This window comes from Acomys minous (assembly GCF_964271855.1).
Source record: "Acomys minous genome assembly, chromosome: 14".
Lineage (NCBI taxonomy): Eukaryota > Metazoa > Chordata > Mammalia > Rodentia > Muridae > Acomys > Acomys minous.
The window spans coordinates 110,989,268-111,006,777 of NC_140496.1; the positions used below are offsets into that span (position 1 = coordinate 110,989,268).

Consider the following 17,510-nt stretch of genomic DNA (forward strand, 5'->3'; position numbering starts at 1 on the left):
GCTACGTGGTCTCCCTTGTGTGGATATCCTTGTTTTATCTGGGTCACTGTAAAGTATAAATGGCTTAAGAGTGAAGATCATGGATACTTGATGATGTATCTGTGTGTCCATAGCAGCCACTCATAAATGATTGTGTAATAAATGAAATGGTGTAATGTCCTGAAAGGAGGCAAGGCTTGGGATCAGTGATGATCAGTAAATCCACACTCAAAGCTTTACATGTCCTAGGTGGTTTTTTAATATTGGTATCAATCCTGAATCATGGCTGCTAGCAATGCTTTTATCTTTTTCTCCCCTACTAAACAGCATGCTTTAAGTCTTACACCCAATAAATGGTATTTAGTGAACCAAATGACAACTGTTATTCCAAAGCAATAAATCAGCTAGTACACAATGAACAGCTGTTCAGTTGCCACAGGAACATTCATGAGTACAGGCATAGTGGAGCACACCTTTGATCCCAGCACTCAGGAGGCAGAGGCAGGCAGATCGATGTGAGTTTGAGGCCAGTCTAGTCTACAAAGTGAGTCCAGGACAGCCAAGTATACACCAGGAAACCCTGTCTCAAAAAACAAAACAACAACAACAAAACCCCCAAACAAACAAAAAGAATACTATACAGTTCTTTTTCTCCTGTGGTTAATATTGTTTCAGTTCTGCTACATGTAATAAAAACTCTTAGGAAGACAAAATATCTTTAGAATAGATAAGAGGGGGAGAAACAATGTTGCTTTCACAATAGGAGTTAATTAGAAGCAGCTGTGGGAACAATAGAAAACAGCTGTTCTGACTCCTGGTGTCCACAGAATGAAGAGTGAGCAGGAGGTCTAGAAAGGTGCTCTGGGGATAACGGAACAATGGGGGATTCCGTTACAGTAGAGAAACAATGGAAATATCAAATGGAGAACGCCTCTGGGAGGGTGCTGAGGAGATTTACTGGATGCTGCTCTCAGCATAAATGAAGCACAGCTCAGTCCAGAGTCAGGACATCATCTGAGCTGGTGACGCTAGCTAGGGCTCAGCACAACAGCAAGCTTCTCAGCTAGCCGCCCCAAGCTGAGGAGTCTGCGCTGGAGTGGTGGGTCACGGCACAAGAACACTGCTGTGCGAGCTTGGGTGTCAGACTCCTATAAAAGGCCCTGTGTGGCTGTGTGGCTGTGTCCTCAGTGCTAGGGGTGAGGTTGGAGACATGAAGGTGGCTGGTGCTCACTGGACACCAGCCCAGCTGAAATTGGCAAGCTTCAGGTTCAGTGAAGGACACTGTCTCAATGTATGAGGTGGAGAGACACACCCACACTCATGCAAGCGGCCTTGACTAAACTCTGTGTCATTAAAAAAAATGACATGAAAATTAGGATGGAGACTTGTTGGTAAGAAGAAGGGTTCAGAGTAAGTGGGGGTTAGAGAGGGCACGGCGGGTAAAGACGATAAAAAGTATGTGATATACAAACATGAGCTGCCAAAGAATGAATAAACTATTTTTTTTAAGTTTTTAAAAGATGAGGGTTCCGCCCCCTCTTCTTTTTTTAGGCAGGGTCTTATTCTGTAGCCCTGACTGTCACGGAACTTGCTACATAATTATCACAGAGTTACCTCTAACTCCAACTCACAGAGATCTGCCTGCCTCTGCTGCTTGAGTGCTGAGATTCCAGACATGAACTATTATGGCCACCACTTCCTCCATGACCAGGATAACAAAACGTGGGAAGTAAAACAACTCAATACATTTTAAAAACAGTTAGATGCTGAAGCTAGCATTCAGGTACATTGAATAAAAAAATGAAATAAAATTAAATGTTTTTAGATAAAATCAAATGAGTTTAGTTTTATCACTTGAAAGTGAATCTACTGAAAGTCTGAAATGTACAATATGGCTCATGTTTGTTGATTGACTTCTATTGCTACCCCACAGTATTGCCTTAGGTGGATGGTTTTGTACTTCCCTTATTTTAACTGAGAGACTCCTTCATTAGGTCTCCTCAGAGAAGCATAACATTCTGTGTGGCAGTCCTGAAGATATCAACATTACAACTTATAATGAAATCCCCTAAAGATTTTTCCTTGAGATAATAGTATGGGCAGTGTTGTGATTGTCCTGGAAGGCATGAGAATGGATTTCAGAGTTCACATTTCAAGGGGAGACAGAGATAACGGACTCAGGTGATGAGAGCCTGAGGTCCTCAGGGAGGCAGAGTTTGGGAAGGTAAGTTTCTTCCTTATGTGCCTCCTTCTGTGGCTGTGCTGCTGCTAAACCAAATGGTATTAATTCCAGTAAACCAATGGACAGAGAGAAACTCACCAAGACAGCAAACAGATGAATCATTGAGAATGTTGCCATGAGACACAGTGTGTTTAAATCTTTCTCAAGTTTCTCAAACCTGGTATAAAATTATTAAGTGCTGACCGTAATTTAAGTGACATCTTAAAGTCAGATTTCCTGACAAACAAACAAGATTTTCCATGCATGCCTAAAGTTCACTATTCATTATGGAAATACCAAATGACAGTTGGCTCCCTCCTGCCACCCATGTAGTGACCAGAAGAGGCAAGTATGACAGTAAAGACATGGCGGCTTAGAGGATGATGACCAGAAGGGGACAGGCACCTGTGAGGGACACCGCATGCTGTGCTCATCTGTTGTGTGCCTTAGCCATGACCCTCCTCTGTTTAGCTCCTACACCCACATGATGATAATGAAAGGATGTTCTTGCATTTCATCATAAAACACAAGTAACTAGCACAGTCAGACAACAACCAGTACGTGGAACTTACCCAGTGACTGTGGCTGAGACTCAGTTTACCAAATGCTTCCAAACTGTGAGTGAAGCAGGCTGAGTAACTGGCTTCTTTGAGGTTGGTATCCCTAAAAGGGTTATCTTCATTCGTAATGTCCCCAAAAGGAGGCAAGGTACTAAAAATGTTCATCAGCAGCCATGGTGTGGGCAAGAGTTCAGTCCAATGAACAGCGTGAGGGAAGCACTAGAAACCGAGTGTTCTCTTTTGTCAGAAGGTCACAAAGTCTTTTGGCATCAAGGGAACCCCAGGCACTGAGACACTTTCAGTCCCTTTAGCTGTGGATCTGCCCTTGAAGGACAACTCAACTCCTGCTTACAGTCAACAGGACTGGTGTTAATGTGGGCAAAGCTGGTCAGCTCCATGAGGGTGTGTTGTTTTGTGTTTGGGGAAAAGAATGAACTCCCATGGAGTCTAGAAGTTCTGGTGGCCTTGGTGACTATAAGCCTAACCCTGGCAGGAAGATTTGCAAGCCAGCTGAATTGTGAGGGTGGATGCTGTGGTGTGAATGCCCCTGTAAAGTCCATGGTGTCATTGTAACAGCACTCAGGTTAGAAAGGCTGAGATCTGAGGGAGCCACCTCCTGATGGCATGTCATTGGGAGGTTCCTGATGAAGAGGACCAGGGCAGCTAGCTTCCTCTCGGACTGGAATGCCTTTCTGCCATCTTCCCTAGGTTTTAGTGCAATACTCTTGAACTTCCTAGTCTGAGAACACAGGCCAGCGGGCACGCGCTTACACTAGTGGCTATCTTGGCAACTGTTCTATTGCTGTGATGAAGTGCCATGACAAAGACAAGTTATAAGAGGAAGCGTTTAACTGGGGACCTGCTTCCATTTCAGTGTTAGTCCATGGCCATCAAGGCGGGGAGCATGGCAGAGGGCAGGCAGGGTGCTGGAGCAGGAGCTGAGAGTTCACATCTGACCCACCAGCAGGAGGCAGAGACACAGAGAGACTGGGGCCTCCTAAGGTGGGCTTCTGAAGCCTCAAAGCTCGCCTCTAGTGGCACACCTCCTCCTACAAGGCTACAGCTCCTAGTCCTCCCAAAACAGTTCCACCAATGCTAACCGAAAATTCAACATGTGAGCCTGTGGGGCCCACTCACATTCAACCCACACCACAGTGACCTTGTTTAAGAACAGAAAACAGAGGTGACTTATTACTTCTCAGGCTCTGTGGGACACAGCAGTGTGTGCTGCAATATGGGGTTTTGCTTGTAAAGGAGGCATTCTCGCGAGTTCATGGCTGGCCTCATGCATAGTCCCCTCATGCAATGGCCGGGGGCTGACATGGAGTACTGAGATTTGAGAGCAAGTATCTATCCTAAGGATGGTAGCAACATATCATGTCTTCTGCTTTTTCCTTGGGTCATATTTTTTGGGGGGAAATGCTAATAAATAAGTAGATGATAGAAATTCTTCTAATGACTCAAGACGTTTTATTTTAATCGTATGCTGTTTTTCTTACTTTCCAACCTCAACTTATCAGCTTCAAGGCACTACTGTGGCTATAATTGGAATTCCAGAAATAGAATTTTCTGGAAGTTATGAGTAATAAGAGGTACTGATAGTTCATGAACCCTGAGAGAGAGGAGAAGGGAGGAGAAAAGGAAGAGATGAGAGGAGGGAGGAAGAGAGGGAGAGAGGGAGAAGGAAAGAGAGATGGGAGGAGGGAGGAGAAGAAGGAGAGAAGGAGAAGGAGGAGGAGCGTGAGGGAAGAGAAGGAGGAGGGAGGAGGAGAGAGGGGAGGAGGGAGGAGGAGAGGGGTGGGTGGGGAGACATAAGAGGAAAAGGAGAGAAAAAGCCAGCAGAAATTTAGAGATGTCAAGTGGTAGCTGAAAAGTCAAACTAGAGTGAAGTTAACTATAACTGGGGGACTTAGAAAGGTGTTGAAATGTTTTGAAATTCTGGATGGAGGGTTTCCAGGGCACAGACAGGGTCACAGATGCTGTGTCTTCTGAGAGGAGATTTAAGGCTGTGAACAGCTTATGACGTACCCCAGGAGAACGGCCTGGCACTGGAGGGAGTCATGGGGTCCAGGGGGGACCCTGAGCCTGGAGGTGACTCCGGCTTTGTCTGGATCCTCCAAGGTGAAGGTGTCACACAGTGCACACCCAGAGCTGTCATCTTGACCCACTACAACGTCAAATGATGTTGTTGTCCAACCAGGTGAGAAAAACAAAAAACAAAAACAGTTTGGAAAATGCCTTAATGAAGGACACCTCTTACTTTGTATGGTACCTTAATGGGAAAGAGAGGGTAGGATTGGGAGGAGAGGAGGGGGGAGATTACAACCAGGATGTGAGGTGAATAAATAAGTTAATTAATAAAAAAGTAAATTAAGACATAATCCCAGGGCTGAGAAGACGGCTTGCTGTTTAAGCAAAAGGACCTGAGTTCAAATCTCCCACACTTACATAAAAACTGGGTGCAGTGGCCTAGGCCTGTATGTAGCTCCGGTGCTCAGAGGCAGAGGCAAGAGGATCCCTGGAGTTTGCTGCCCTGCCAGTTTATGCTAAACAATAAATAAAGTAAAGGAAATCTGACCATTAATTTATATCATGCACTGACTGCAGTGCAGGAAGCAATGTGTTTGCATGTTGTGGCTGTAACAGAAGCTAGCTGTTACCACAAAGTTCCACTGCCTCTAGTGAATGAATATGTTGGATAAGCCATATTCTTTGATAAACTACAAAGTGTTTTTTTCCTATTAATTGTTAAATTATACACACATTGACTGCATAGGATTCAAACCAAAATGACCCTGTTGTGGTTTTAGGCTGGGTCAAGCATTAACAACTTGCCAACAAATTACTAGACCATCTTGTAGAGCTAAGTCACCCAGCACATTCTAAATGGAATGCTTCTACTAAGTATAAAATAATGATTATTGTGGGGAATTTGGAAAACAAACAAACACACAAAAGATAACAGAAATTGCCTTAATTCTTGCTCACTGGTAACTGTTACTAATATTCTGTGTATATACACAGAAGTTGATTCTTAGTTACAGATGTAGTATGTGTTCTTTTTCCACATCCTGAACATTTTTTCATGTTACTTCATGATTTTCAATGGCAGTGTTAGAAAGCATATACATTATGCATTCAATGGAAGCCATTTTTTAGGGCTGGGGAACTTGGAGGCAGGACCTGATGCAATGGCCACAGAGAAGCACTGCTTACTGGCTCACTCTGCCTTCCTGCTCTGACCCTGCCCTGGTTTCCTCCTGTGAGGATGGGCCGTGAGCCAGACAAACCCTTTCCTCCTCAAGCAGGTTTTTCCTCAGTGTTTTGTCACACCAACAAAAAAAGCAACTAAGACACTTTTGTTCCTGCAGGTTGCCTCTCCTGCACTGTCTTGTCTTTGAATGTCAAGTGGTTTTTGTTTTGGGTTTTTTTCTTGTTTATTTGTTTGTTTGTTTGTTTTTAGAAGTCTGCACTACAGTGGGCAGACCCTGGGCTGGGAACCGGTGCCCTGTGCAGACCAGGTGTTGGTTACACTTACCCTGCTGTCATTTTTGCAAGTTCCGTGCCAGGTGGAGAGGATGGTGGTGAACGTGTGCTGGTCCTGCTTCAAAGATGGTGGATTAGGCCGGGCATGGTGGCGCCTGCCTTTAGTCCCAGCACTTGGGAGGCAGAGGCAGGCGGACTGCTGTGAGTTCGAGGCCAGCCTGGTCTACAAAGTGAGTCCAGGACAGCTAAGGCTACACAGAGAAACCCTGTTTCGAGGGGGGGAAAAAAACCTAAGTGCCTGTCTCTAACTTCCAATCAGAACCGGGTCCAGTTTATGAAAGTACTTGAACTCCTGAGCAAAGCGTCAGCCTAAAGCCTTTAGTTTTGCTCCTGAGACCACATTTCCCAGAGCCTCACGATTCGCCAGCCACAATCTCAAACTTTGTATTTGTCCTTCATTTACTCCGAAAGTGTGAAATTTCCCTCGGGAGGAATTGCCTTCCGTGTTACAGCTTCTTCCTTTGTGTTTATTTTCTCTTCCAAATGGCTTTATTCCATAATTATTAGAGAAAGTCTCTGGTCCAGCGGGTGGTTGGCAAAACCCAGAGAGCAGCGAGTGGTGCCGAAAGCCGGCAAGAGAGGAAAGGACTCCGCCAGCTTGTCTTGGTGTTTATGAGCTGAGTGTCACCCTGTGTTTGCATCGGATAAGCGAGGGAAGCCTCAGAAACAGCGGAGCGCGGCCCAGGGGCCACCTGACAACTGACTAGCAAGCAGAGCGGCTGCTGGAGAGCAGTGTTCGCGGTCCTCCAGCAATCCTCCGCATCACGCAATTACGTGCTTGACCGGCCCAAACTGGTTCCAGTATAAAGTGCAACGTGTTCGTGAAAGGACAGGGATTTCCAGTGGAGCAGGTTGCCCTGCCGCAGCTCAGCCGACTCCAGAGCAAAACGTCACAGATGGATTGGCTTGTAAAGAAATTTATCTTAAAGAATTATATTAGGAGTGAAGCAAGGATGTGTGAAAGTCCCATCAAGGCCTCTGCGAGCAGCCTGCCAGTTTTAATCTCTGCGACACTAATTAGTTTGTCTATGTGCATTTATCTGTCATCCTCAATGGTACAGCTGGCCAACAACTCACAGCATGGAGCTTCTGAACCGAGAAGGCTAGTTCTGGAAGTTTCTAAGTGTGTGAAGTCCCAACTTGCTGCCACAGAGTACAATCCAAGTGCAGACTATGAAAACCACTCTTGACGGCGTCTGGTCCTGATTGTCTTTAGTGCAGAGATGTCTCCTTCCAGGGGTAGTGGCAAGAAACCTGGGATGCTGCCTCTCCAACTCTCCTGACCAGATCCTATGTTATATGTGGCTGCTCAGAAGGAAAAGCAATGCAAGGTATATATTTAAAAAGAAAAAGAAACCCCCTTCTGTACCAGTTGAATATGCTCTGTATGTTCCTTCTCCCTCCCCCTTATGAAGAGCAGAACTGCACCAGTGTGCAGATCCATGCCCAAGGTTTTCTCCTAAAGTCTGAGCAGCTTCAAAAGTTTGCAGGCTCACACACGAAAGTCGGCATCACAGATTAGCTCCTTAAGCATAAGAAATCCTCAGGTAGATGCCAAGTTGCATTCTTACTCAAGATGAGATGGCTATCTGAGGCCCCGTTTCCTTCTCTGCAGTCAGTTGGAAAGGGAGCATCCTGGATGCTGCCTTCAGCTCCAGCTACTTGCGAGTGTCCCAGCACGTGATTTCTGGGAAGAGCTGGTTTGGCTGCCAGGGTGCCAGCCTTGCTTACAGAGCTTATTCCTAGTTTTATAATAACTGCACTGCCAGTGGGAACGTATAGGAAATTAGCAACCTGTGTGAGGGGCATGAAACCTATGTTAGCCTCATAAAAATGATTTTAAATTATTAGTCTCATAAAATTAATTTATAATAAGCAAGAAGGGCTCTGTAAAATGACTAAAATATTATTTTAGTGCGTCATTTTGTAAATATTCATGACCACGAAGAGTTAAAGAAACTCAATACTTTATTTTATAAGAGAAAATGAAAATACAACTTCAAGCAACTTTAAGTAACTTGGTCCAAACAACTACTGAAAGACAGTCAATGGCTAAATACATTTTAGATGATTGCCCTTTACAAGGCTCTGCAAGAAGTAGGCAGAAACTTCGCAACTGTTTAAAATAAGGGGAAAGAGGGTTGATTAGTGTTTCTCTCTCTCTCTCTCTCTCTCTCTCTCTCTCTCTCTCTCTCTCTCTCTCTCTCTCTCTCTCTCTCACACACACACACACACACACACACAAAACCATGAGTTGAAAAGAGAAGTTTTAAAGCTTTTAAGCGAATACACTGAGCTCTAGCCTCACACCACTGCATAGCATGCCTTCAGCGATGTCTGCTGTCTGCTAGAAACCGAGGTCCCTCAGGCAGGAGTTGATGGTGATGTTTTACATTTTCCTTCACAGTTCTTGAAAGAGTTCCTAAGAAAGTGAAGACTGTAAACACGGTTTATCCCTGAGCGAGAGCAGCGTTCTCACTCCACATTTATTGTTCACAGGAGCTCAGTGTGGGGAGGCAATAACTTCCTACTGCTGCTTTCACAAAGCACTAAACTCTTGGTGGCTCAAAAGGCACAGGACTTGAGCTTGACAGACTTGGAGGCTAGTCTGGCATGGGCATCCCTGGACTGCAGCCAGTGTGTCCAGGGGGCCACACTGTTGTTTTGATTTCCCTATGTGCTGCGACAAAAACAAGTGGTATTCTCACCAATAGCTGTCATCCTCAAGCTCTTCTGGGTAACCAAGGTTCGTGGCACTTGCTTGGGAGGCTTCTTTGACACCTTCCCCCAACCAACAACTCGGAGGAAAGTGTCCCGCACCCCGCACTGGGCTCTTTGTTGGGGAGCTGTGGCTTCTGGGAGGACTGTGTCCTTCTGCCTCTAGTGTGTGGGCTGTAGGTAGCTCCAATTCTGTCCCTTCCTATATGCACATATATCCAGGGAACTTACAGTTTTTTCCAAACATTCTTAGCTTGAGCATCCCTCCTTCCTGTGCACTGCCTTCCCACCCCTCCCCCAGCTTTTTCTCCCTATTACTATCTTTCTACCTTTTTATCAGGTGCGTTCTGCTCCCCCATCTCCCCACGGCCTCTTTCCTAGTTACTGTATTACCTTACTTACCGGTATTTCATATTAAACACACAAACTTAAAGGCTTAAAGCTGACACCCTCACCTGGGACAGCTTTTCAAGTTCCTGTCCACTTACCTGCAAATGTATTGACTTCATTTCTCTTCACGGCTGAACAAAGCTCCCTTGCATACAGTTAACACATTTCCACTGTACGTTCATTAGGTGGTGGACACCTAGGCTGTTTTTGTCCCCTTGCTATTGTGAGTAGACCAGCAGCGGACGTGGATAAGCAGGTCTCTTAGGTGCCTCTGTGACAGGATAACTGAGCCCTTTGGGCGTGGGCCAGGACTGCTGCAGCTAAGTCACAAGGTAGATGTATGGATAGCGTACAGAGGGCTGTTCATACTGTTTCCACAGCGTAGTGTCTGCACCCTTCTCATTTCCACAGCAGTGAAGAAAGAGGGTCCCTTTCTCAGGGTGCCCTCACTATCACTTGTTGTCATTCGTTTCCTTAATCTTACCCACCCTGACTACAATATGATGACATCTCAAAGTTTTGATTTGCATTTCCCTGGTTGATAAGGGTGTAGTCTGCTTCGTAAGCTCTGTTTAATTTGCATTTCTGTGGTTGATAAGGCTGTGCTTTTTTTTTTTAATGCTTTGGTTCTTGAGTTCTCTGTGTATGTATATGTATAGCTGACAAAGATTTCTCCCACTCCTTTGAGTCTTTCCTTAACTGTACAGATGCTTTGAAGTTAAAATAGAGACTTATTTTTAATCCCAAATATTGTAACACAGTTCTAAACCCAAAATTATACTGATTTGACACCTTCCAGGTGAGAAGGTCAGAGAACAATGCAAGTCTCTCGCTCCATACAAAAACCATCCTGTGAGAACAGACGACCTGTTTGTGCAGTGAAAACCTTGCAATTCCCTTTTTTTTTTTTAAGACAGAGTTTTTCTGTGTAGCAATACTGACTTTACTGGATTCACTTTGTAGACGAGGCTGGCCTTGAACTCACATCGATCCACCTGCCTCTGCCTCCCGAGTGCTGGGATTAAAGTCGTGCACCACCACGCTGGGCTCAACCTTGTAATTCCTAACACAGTAGTCTCAAATCTGAGCTGAACTGTTTGAAGACAGTGGTGTAGGCCTCATGCAGCATGATGGGTGCTATATTTCGGAACCAAGGCTGCAGCGTGGTACTAGGGACGTCTAGATTCAGCACATTTACAAGTATCTCGCACTCATTCACTTTTGGTCATTGCGCATGCAACAGCCTTATACCACTGGTGAATTTTTGTTTTGTTTTGTTTTACAACCTCCACATTCAGTGAGGTGACCTCATATGGTGTCACAATCCCACAGTTTAAGACACTGCACCTTACATGCCAGGCATGCATTTCTACGGTTCTGGAGGCTGGGAACTCCACGGCCCAGTGCTTCCTGACTCAGCTCCCCTAAAAGCCAGTTTTCTGGCTTGGACATGGCTGTCTTCAGGCTGCGTCCTCACAGCCAGCACAGAGACTGGGGACCTCCCTCTCCTTACAAAGACTCTGACCTCAGCCCAGGAGCATTGTCCTATGATCTACACTGAGTTACCTCTCCAAACCCCTGGCTCTGGTAGTATCCCAGTGGGTGTTGGGGCTTCAGACAGGAGCTCTAGAGAACACAGACTCACTGCACTGTGGGGCCAGGTGACTGTCACTGCTCCCACAGACTCACTGCACTGGGGGCCAGGTGACGGTCACTGCTCCCACAGACTCACTGCACTGTGGGCCAGGTGACGGTCACTGCTCCCACAGACTCACTGCACTGGGGGCCAGGTGACGGTCACTGCTCCCACAGACTCACTGCACTGTGGGGCCAGGTGACTGTCACTGCTCCCACAGACTCACTGCACTGGGGGCCAGGTGACTGTCACTGCTCCCACAGACTCACTGCACTGTGGGGCCAGGTGACTGTCACTGCTCCCACAGACTCACTGCACTGGGGGCCAGGTGACGGTCACTGCTCCCACAGACTCACTGCACTGTGGGGCCAGGTGACGGTCACTGCTCCCACAGACTCACTGCACTGTGGGGCCAGGTGACCACTGCTCCCACAGACTCACTGCACTGTGGGGCCAGGTGACGGTCACTGCTCCCACAGACTTCACTGCACTGTGGGGCCAGGTGACTGTCACTGCTCCCACAGACTTCACTGCACTGTGGGGCCAGGTGACGGTCACTGCTCCCACAGACTCACTGCACTGTGGGGCCAGGTGACTGTCACTGCTCCCACAGACTTCACTGCACTGTGGGGCCAGGTGACGGTCACTGCTCCCACAGACTCACTGCACTGTGGGGCCAGGTGACTGTCACTGCTCCCACAGACTTCACTGCACTGTGGGGCCAGGTGACTGTCACTGCTCCCACAGACTTCACTGCACTGTGGGGCCAGGTGACTGTCACTGCTCCCACAGACTCACTGCACTGGGGGCCAGGTGACTGTCACTGCTCCCACAGACTCACTGCACTGTGGGGCCAGGTGACTGTCACTGCTCCCACAGACTCACTGCACTGGGGGCCAGGTGACGGTCACTGCTCCCACAGACTCACTGCACTGTGGGGCCAGGTGACGGTCACTGCTCCCACAGACTCACTGCACTGTGGGGCCAGGTGACCACTGCTCCCACAGACTCACTGCACTGTGGGGCCAGGTGACGGTCACTGCTCCCACAGACTTCACTGCACTGTGGGGCCAGGTGACTGTCACTGCTCCCACAGACTTCACTGCACTGTGGGGCCAGGTGACGGTCACTGCTCCCACAGACTCACTGCACTGTGGGGCCAGGTGACTGTCACTGCTCCCACAGACTTCACTGCACTGTGGGGCCAGGTGACGGTCACTGCTCCCACAGACTCACTGCACTGTGGGGCCAGGTGACTGTCACTGCTCCCACAGACTTCACTGCACTGTGGGGCCAGGTGACTGTCACTGCTCCCACAGACTTCACTGCACTGTGGGGCCAGGTGACTGTCACTGCTCCCACAGACTTCACTGCACTGTGGGGCCAGGTGACTGTCACTGCTCCCACAGTCTTCACTGCACTGTGGGGCCAGGTGACTGTCACTGCTCCCGCAGACTTCACTGCACTGTGGGGCCAGGTGACTGTCACTGCTCCCGCAGACTTCACTGCACTGTGGGGCCAGGTGACGGTCACTGCTCTCACAGACTTCACTGCACTGTGGGGCCAGGTGACGGTCACTGCTCCCACAGACTTCACTGCACTGTGGGGCCAGGTGACGGTCACTGCTCCCACAGACTCACTGCACTGTGGGGCCAGGTGACTGTCACTGCTCCCACAGACTTCACTGCACTGTGGGGCCAGGTGACTGTCACTGCTCCCACAGACTTCACTGCACTGTGGGGCCAGGTGACTGTCACTGCTCCCACAGACTCACTGCACTGTGGGGCCAGGTGACGGTCACTGCTCCCACAGACTTCACTGCACTGTGGGGCCAGGTGACGGTCACTGCTCCGACTCAGTTGTTGGAGGATCTGGACTCGGGTGAGACTGTGGCCACAGTTTTAAAGTAAAAAATTCTTTAAAATAGTTTTTAAGTGACTGTTTTAACAATGTTTGATTTAACACACTTTATCCATAATCCTATGCACTATCTGTATGCTAACCTTGTGTGCTGTCTGCTTTTTATGTCAACTTGACACAGGCTAGAGTCATCTGAGAGGAGGGACCCCAATTGAGAAAAATGCCTCCATAAAACTGGGCTGTAGACAAGCAAGACTGTAGAGCATATTATTTCTTTCTTTCTTTTTTCTTTTCTTTCCCTTTTTTTTTTTTTTTTTTTTTGACTTTTTGGTTTTTCAAGACAGGGTTTCTTTCTCTGTGTAGCCTTAGCTGTCCAGGCTGGCCTCGAACTCACAAAGATCTCCTCCCCAGTGCTGGGATTAAAGATTTGTGCCACCACACCCAGCTAGAGTATTTTCTTAGTTAGTGATTGATGTGCGAGGGCCCAGCCCATCCCTGCACTGCTGGTCTTGAATTCTAGATCTCTCTCTCTCTCTCTCTCTCTCTCTCTCTCTCTCTCTCTCTCTCTCTCTCTCTCTCTCTCTCTCCCTCGTGTGTGTGTGTGTGTGTGTGTGTGTGTGTGTGTGTGTGTGTGTGTATGATGTGTATATATGAGTGTTGGCTTATGTATGCCACAGCTCAAATGTGGAGGTCAGAAGTCTCTGCATCAGCTCCTGCCTGAAGGTTCCTGCCCTGCTTGAGTTTCTGTCCTGACTTCCTTCAGTGATGGACTATGAGGTGGACGTGTAAGCCAAATAAACTTCCCCCGTACAACTTGCTTTTGGTCATGGTATTTTATCAAAGCGTTAGAAACCCTAACTAAGGCACTGCGTGAGGACATGACTAGTACTGACATAGGTCTGGGGAGGTGAAGCCAACCCCTGTCTTTGCTTCTGTTCATAAACTGGAGTCTGTGTTGTTCCTGTCCCCCACTGTCATGTAAGCAGGGATGCCAGGGATGATGACACGCCACTTCTGCTCAGAAAGACCCAACGGTGTGTTTGGTATTGCTGGGGTGAAAAAAAATAAAGGCAAATTACATCTTCATGCTTCCTTTCACCAGGGCTCATCCCACCCCTGTGTTGGGGTCACTTTTCACCAGAGCTAATCTCACCCCTGTGTTGGGGTCACCTTTCACCAGGGCTCATCTTCACCCTTGTGTTGGGGTCACTTTTCACCAGAACTAATCTCACCCCTGTGTTGGGGTCACTTTTCATCTGGGCTCATCCTCACCCCTGTGTTGGGGTCACCTTTCACCAGGGCTCATCTTCACCCTTGTGTTGGGGTCACTTTCAATCAGGGCTCATCCCACCCCTGTGTTGGGGTCACTTTTGCCCCACCTCTCACTAACACTTCTGATGACCACAGTTCCTCATTTATAATGTCTTGTGGGTATGAAATGTTTCTTCCTCATTGTTGGTGTTTTTATTATGACTAATGACTTTGAACATCTTCTCCTATGCTTAAGAACCATTGCATTTTTCTTCATATGAAAATAACAACTATTCACCCACACAAACATATTAATTCAAACATACTTGTGAATGCTACATAGTGTTGCATTAATATTTGTATCACGTAGTATAGCCCTTCAAATATAAACCCTTGCCAGATGTGTATCTGTTTTCTGTAAGCCGACTGTAGTTGCTGGGACTACACTAACTGGGAGATAACACCAGGATAGCCCACCATCCTGAGTTTGTTTTAACATGTAGATGGAGATGCCCTTCCATATACATATATACAAAGATTTAAAAATAAAATAACATGTGCCATGAAGGTCTTATATCTAATTTAAATTAATACGTTTTACCTGCACGTACGCATGTACACCATGTGTGCATGTATGGCTCCCACAGAGACCAGAAAAGAGGACAGCAGATCCTCAAGAACTGGTGTTACAGATGGCTGTGAGCCACCATGTTGGTTCTGAGGATCAAACACAAGTCTTCCGGAAGAACAGCCAGCGTTCATACAGCCTTGGAGCCATCTCTGCAACCCAGTAGTTTTAATGAACTAAAATTTGAATTTGGCTCAGCCATTTCACATCATTAAATTACAGTTTTTGTAATTGCAAAAGAGAAGTGGCAATGACCCAGCTTTGTAAGGCTACTAAATGCATATGAGTGACTTCGCATGGCACTCATGTTGGCGAAACAAAACCACTAATGAGAATCACAATAATGTGCTTGTGTTTTCACCCTTTCTTCTATGTTTTTCTTTCAGGAACATATTTAGCTAGAATCATTGGAATTTATATTAATGTGTCGTCATTATTGCTGAACTGTTAGGTCTCTATTCGGTACCAGCCTCCTGGCAAATTCAGCTAATTTGGAGATGTGTTATATCCAGACCTCTTAAATTTCAAAAGCCAAGAACCAAAAACCCACATATTTTTACAAGACTGTGTCGTGTTAAATTGCCCAACATGTGGGAAAATCTGTAGCACAGTCTGTAGTGGCATTCTGTTACTGTGTCTGGATCTACACCCGGTTCAGGTTCAGCAGGGAGCTTTCGAAAACGCCGTCTGGGCCGGATGCTCTGCAGAAATGCCCACGACCCTGTCAAGCTTTGCAACAACTCTCTGTGCTTCTTTCTTAGATAATGATGTTGAAAATGATCTTCAACCAGACGTCAGTCGAGCAATGCAAGACACAGACCGGAAAGGAGAAGGAGTGCAATTCCTTCCTGATCGCAGTTCGCCTGGCGTCGCTGAACCAGATCTTGGACCCCTGGGTTTATCTGCTGCTAAGAAAGATCCTTCTGCAGAAGTTCTGCCAGGTAGCGAACGCTGTCTCAAGCTGCTCTAGCAATGGACAGAAAGGGCAGCCCGTCTCATTAACTAACGAAGTAGTGCAGCCGTGAGAGAGAACATAGCTAGCGAGCACACACACACACACACACACAGCTTTTTGCAGCCAATGTCCCTAACCCTTACAGATTGAGGCATCTCTGGCATGCTGCTGTTTATGTGCTGGGATGGAATTTTTGATATAAAACTGGATGGTTTGAGAAGCATAGATAACCCCTCTGTGCCAAAATCCTGAAATACAAACAAAGGGAAAATCTGTTAGTCATAGTCTGGTATTTTGGGTCTCAGCCAGTTTTAGCTGAATTTGGGGTTACTTGTGACGAAACACTTATGATAAACGACCCGAAGATGCCTGGGGTAAGGATGGTTGCTGTTCCAGCACATTGTGTGTGGGGAGATTGGCGTGTAAACCCCTTGGGCAGGGGACCAGGTCACAGTGAATTATTTTGTCCAAGGATGTTGGGTGTGTTCTCTTTCATCATTGTCTCTGTTACTTTTCTTCTGACATATTTTCTCCCACTCAAAATTTAAAGAACCTAATTGTTTTTTTTAATGTATAATGTATCCACATATTCATTGTCTTGATGCTATTCAAATATTGTTCAATAGATTATTAGCTCATAACCTTACAAAACTTAACTTTGGTTGGGTTGTTATAGAAGTTTATTCCTTAATCCAATAAGTTCCAATTACTCTTGTTTCCAATAAGACCGTTTGCATCTACCCACTGTTGTGGGATGTTCTTCCCTTTGAACGCATTTTGCACTCTTAGAAGCCTGGAGGAGAGTCATGAGCAACCTAGGAGACTCGTGACCCAGTGTTTCAGAATGCTACCTGAAGACTGGATTGAGAACTGTGGGCCAGTTCTGTTCCCACCAGTGTCTGCCTGCCTTATAAGACAGGAATATTAATTCTGACTCCCCAGCCTTTGCCTTGTCTCAGGTTAGCGCTCTTCTTAATTCAGTTCCGCATCTGGCTGGCTTTTCACACAGCTTATGAGGGCACGGGATTGATGCTTTGGCTTAAGGTCTCCTTGTGTCACAGGTAAATTACAAGAAGCTTCAGGATTGGAGAGGTGAAAAGTTACCCCACAAACACTGTGCCCCTTCAGGGGCACCCAGACACTGTCCGTATTCTTTGGCAGCTTTGTTCTGTAACTGCTTTAATACACAATGTGAAAATTTTTTCTTGTGCATTATTGCGTCTTAGTTTCCTCAAAGCTGGAGTTTTCTTTCTGCTCATTACACAGTGGCATTTTCTTGTGGTTAGTACCAGTTTGAATGAGGGTTGATTGTAACTGTTACACTGTATCTGTTAGATTAATCATGCTTACTGGCCTAGGTCAGTTAGGATAATCTGTCTAAATTGTCATGTCAAACTGAGTCAGAATCTAAAGAACTGGTACCGCCCAGGATGGCTCCACAACCCATATGTGAAAATAAGACAAGAATAAACCTTTGCCATCCCTGTTATAAAACAAATATCCCTTTGATGTGCTTCATAGAATATAGGACAAAATTGTCCTCCCCCAATACTTACATGACCCTATAGCAAGTAGGCTTTGCTTTTGGGGTGCTTCCCAGCCCTCCTGTGATCAGGTAGATACACACAGTATAATTTTGTTACCTCTCCCCACACCTGCTGTTAATTCCATGGCTGAGTAAATGAGGTTCTCCCAAAACTTCTGCTCACTCTTGGGGCTGTTGACACATTTGTTACAGCTCTTCAAGCCCATAGTAAATGTCTTCT

General features: G+C 46.5%; 1 protein-coding gene across 3 annotated transcripts in view; it reads left to right on the forward strand.

The window, feature by feature from the left end:
* PTGER3 (prostaglandin E receptor 3) overlaps positions 1 to 17,510 on the forward strand; it is a 67,612-nt gene that overhangs the window by 15,245 nt on the left and 34,857 nt on the right. For 2 of the 3 annotated variants that reach the window (XM_084757072.1, XM_084757071.1), the window contains one exon: positions 15,551 to 15,730. The exons of the other annotated variant lie outside the window; for it this stretch is intronic. In XM_084757072.1, the coding sequence (XP_084613198.1) occupies positions 15,551 to 15,730 (180 nt within the window). The remainder of the gene's footprint in view (positions 1 to 15,550; positions 15,731 to 17,510) is intronic. 3 annotated transcript variants of the gene reach the window in all.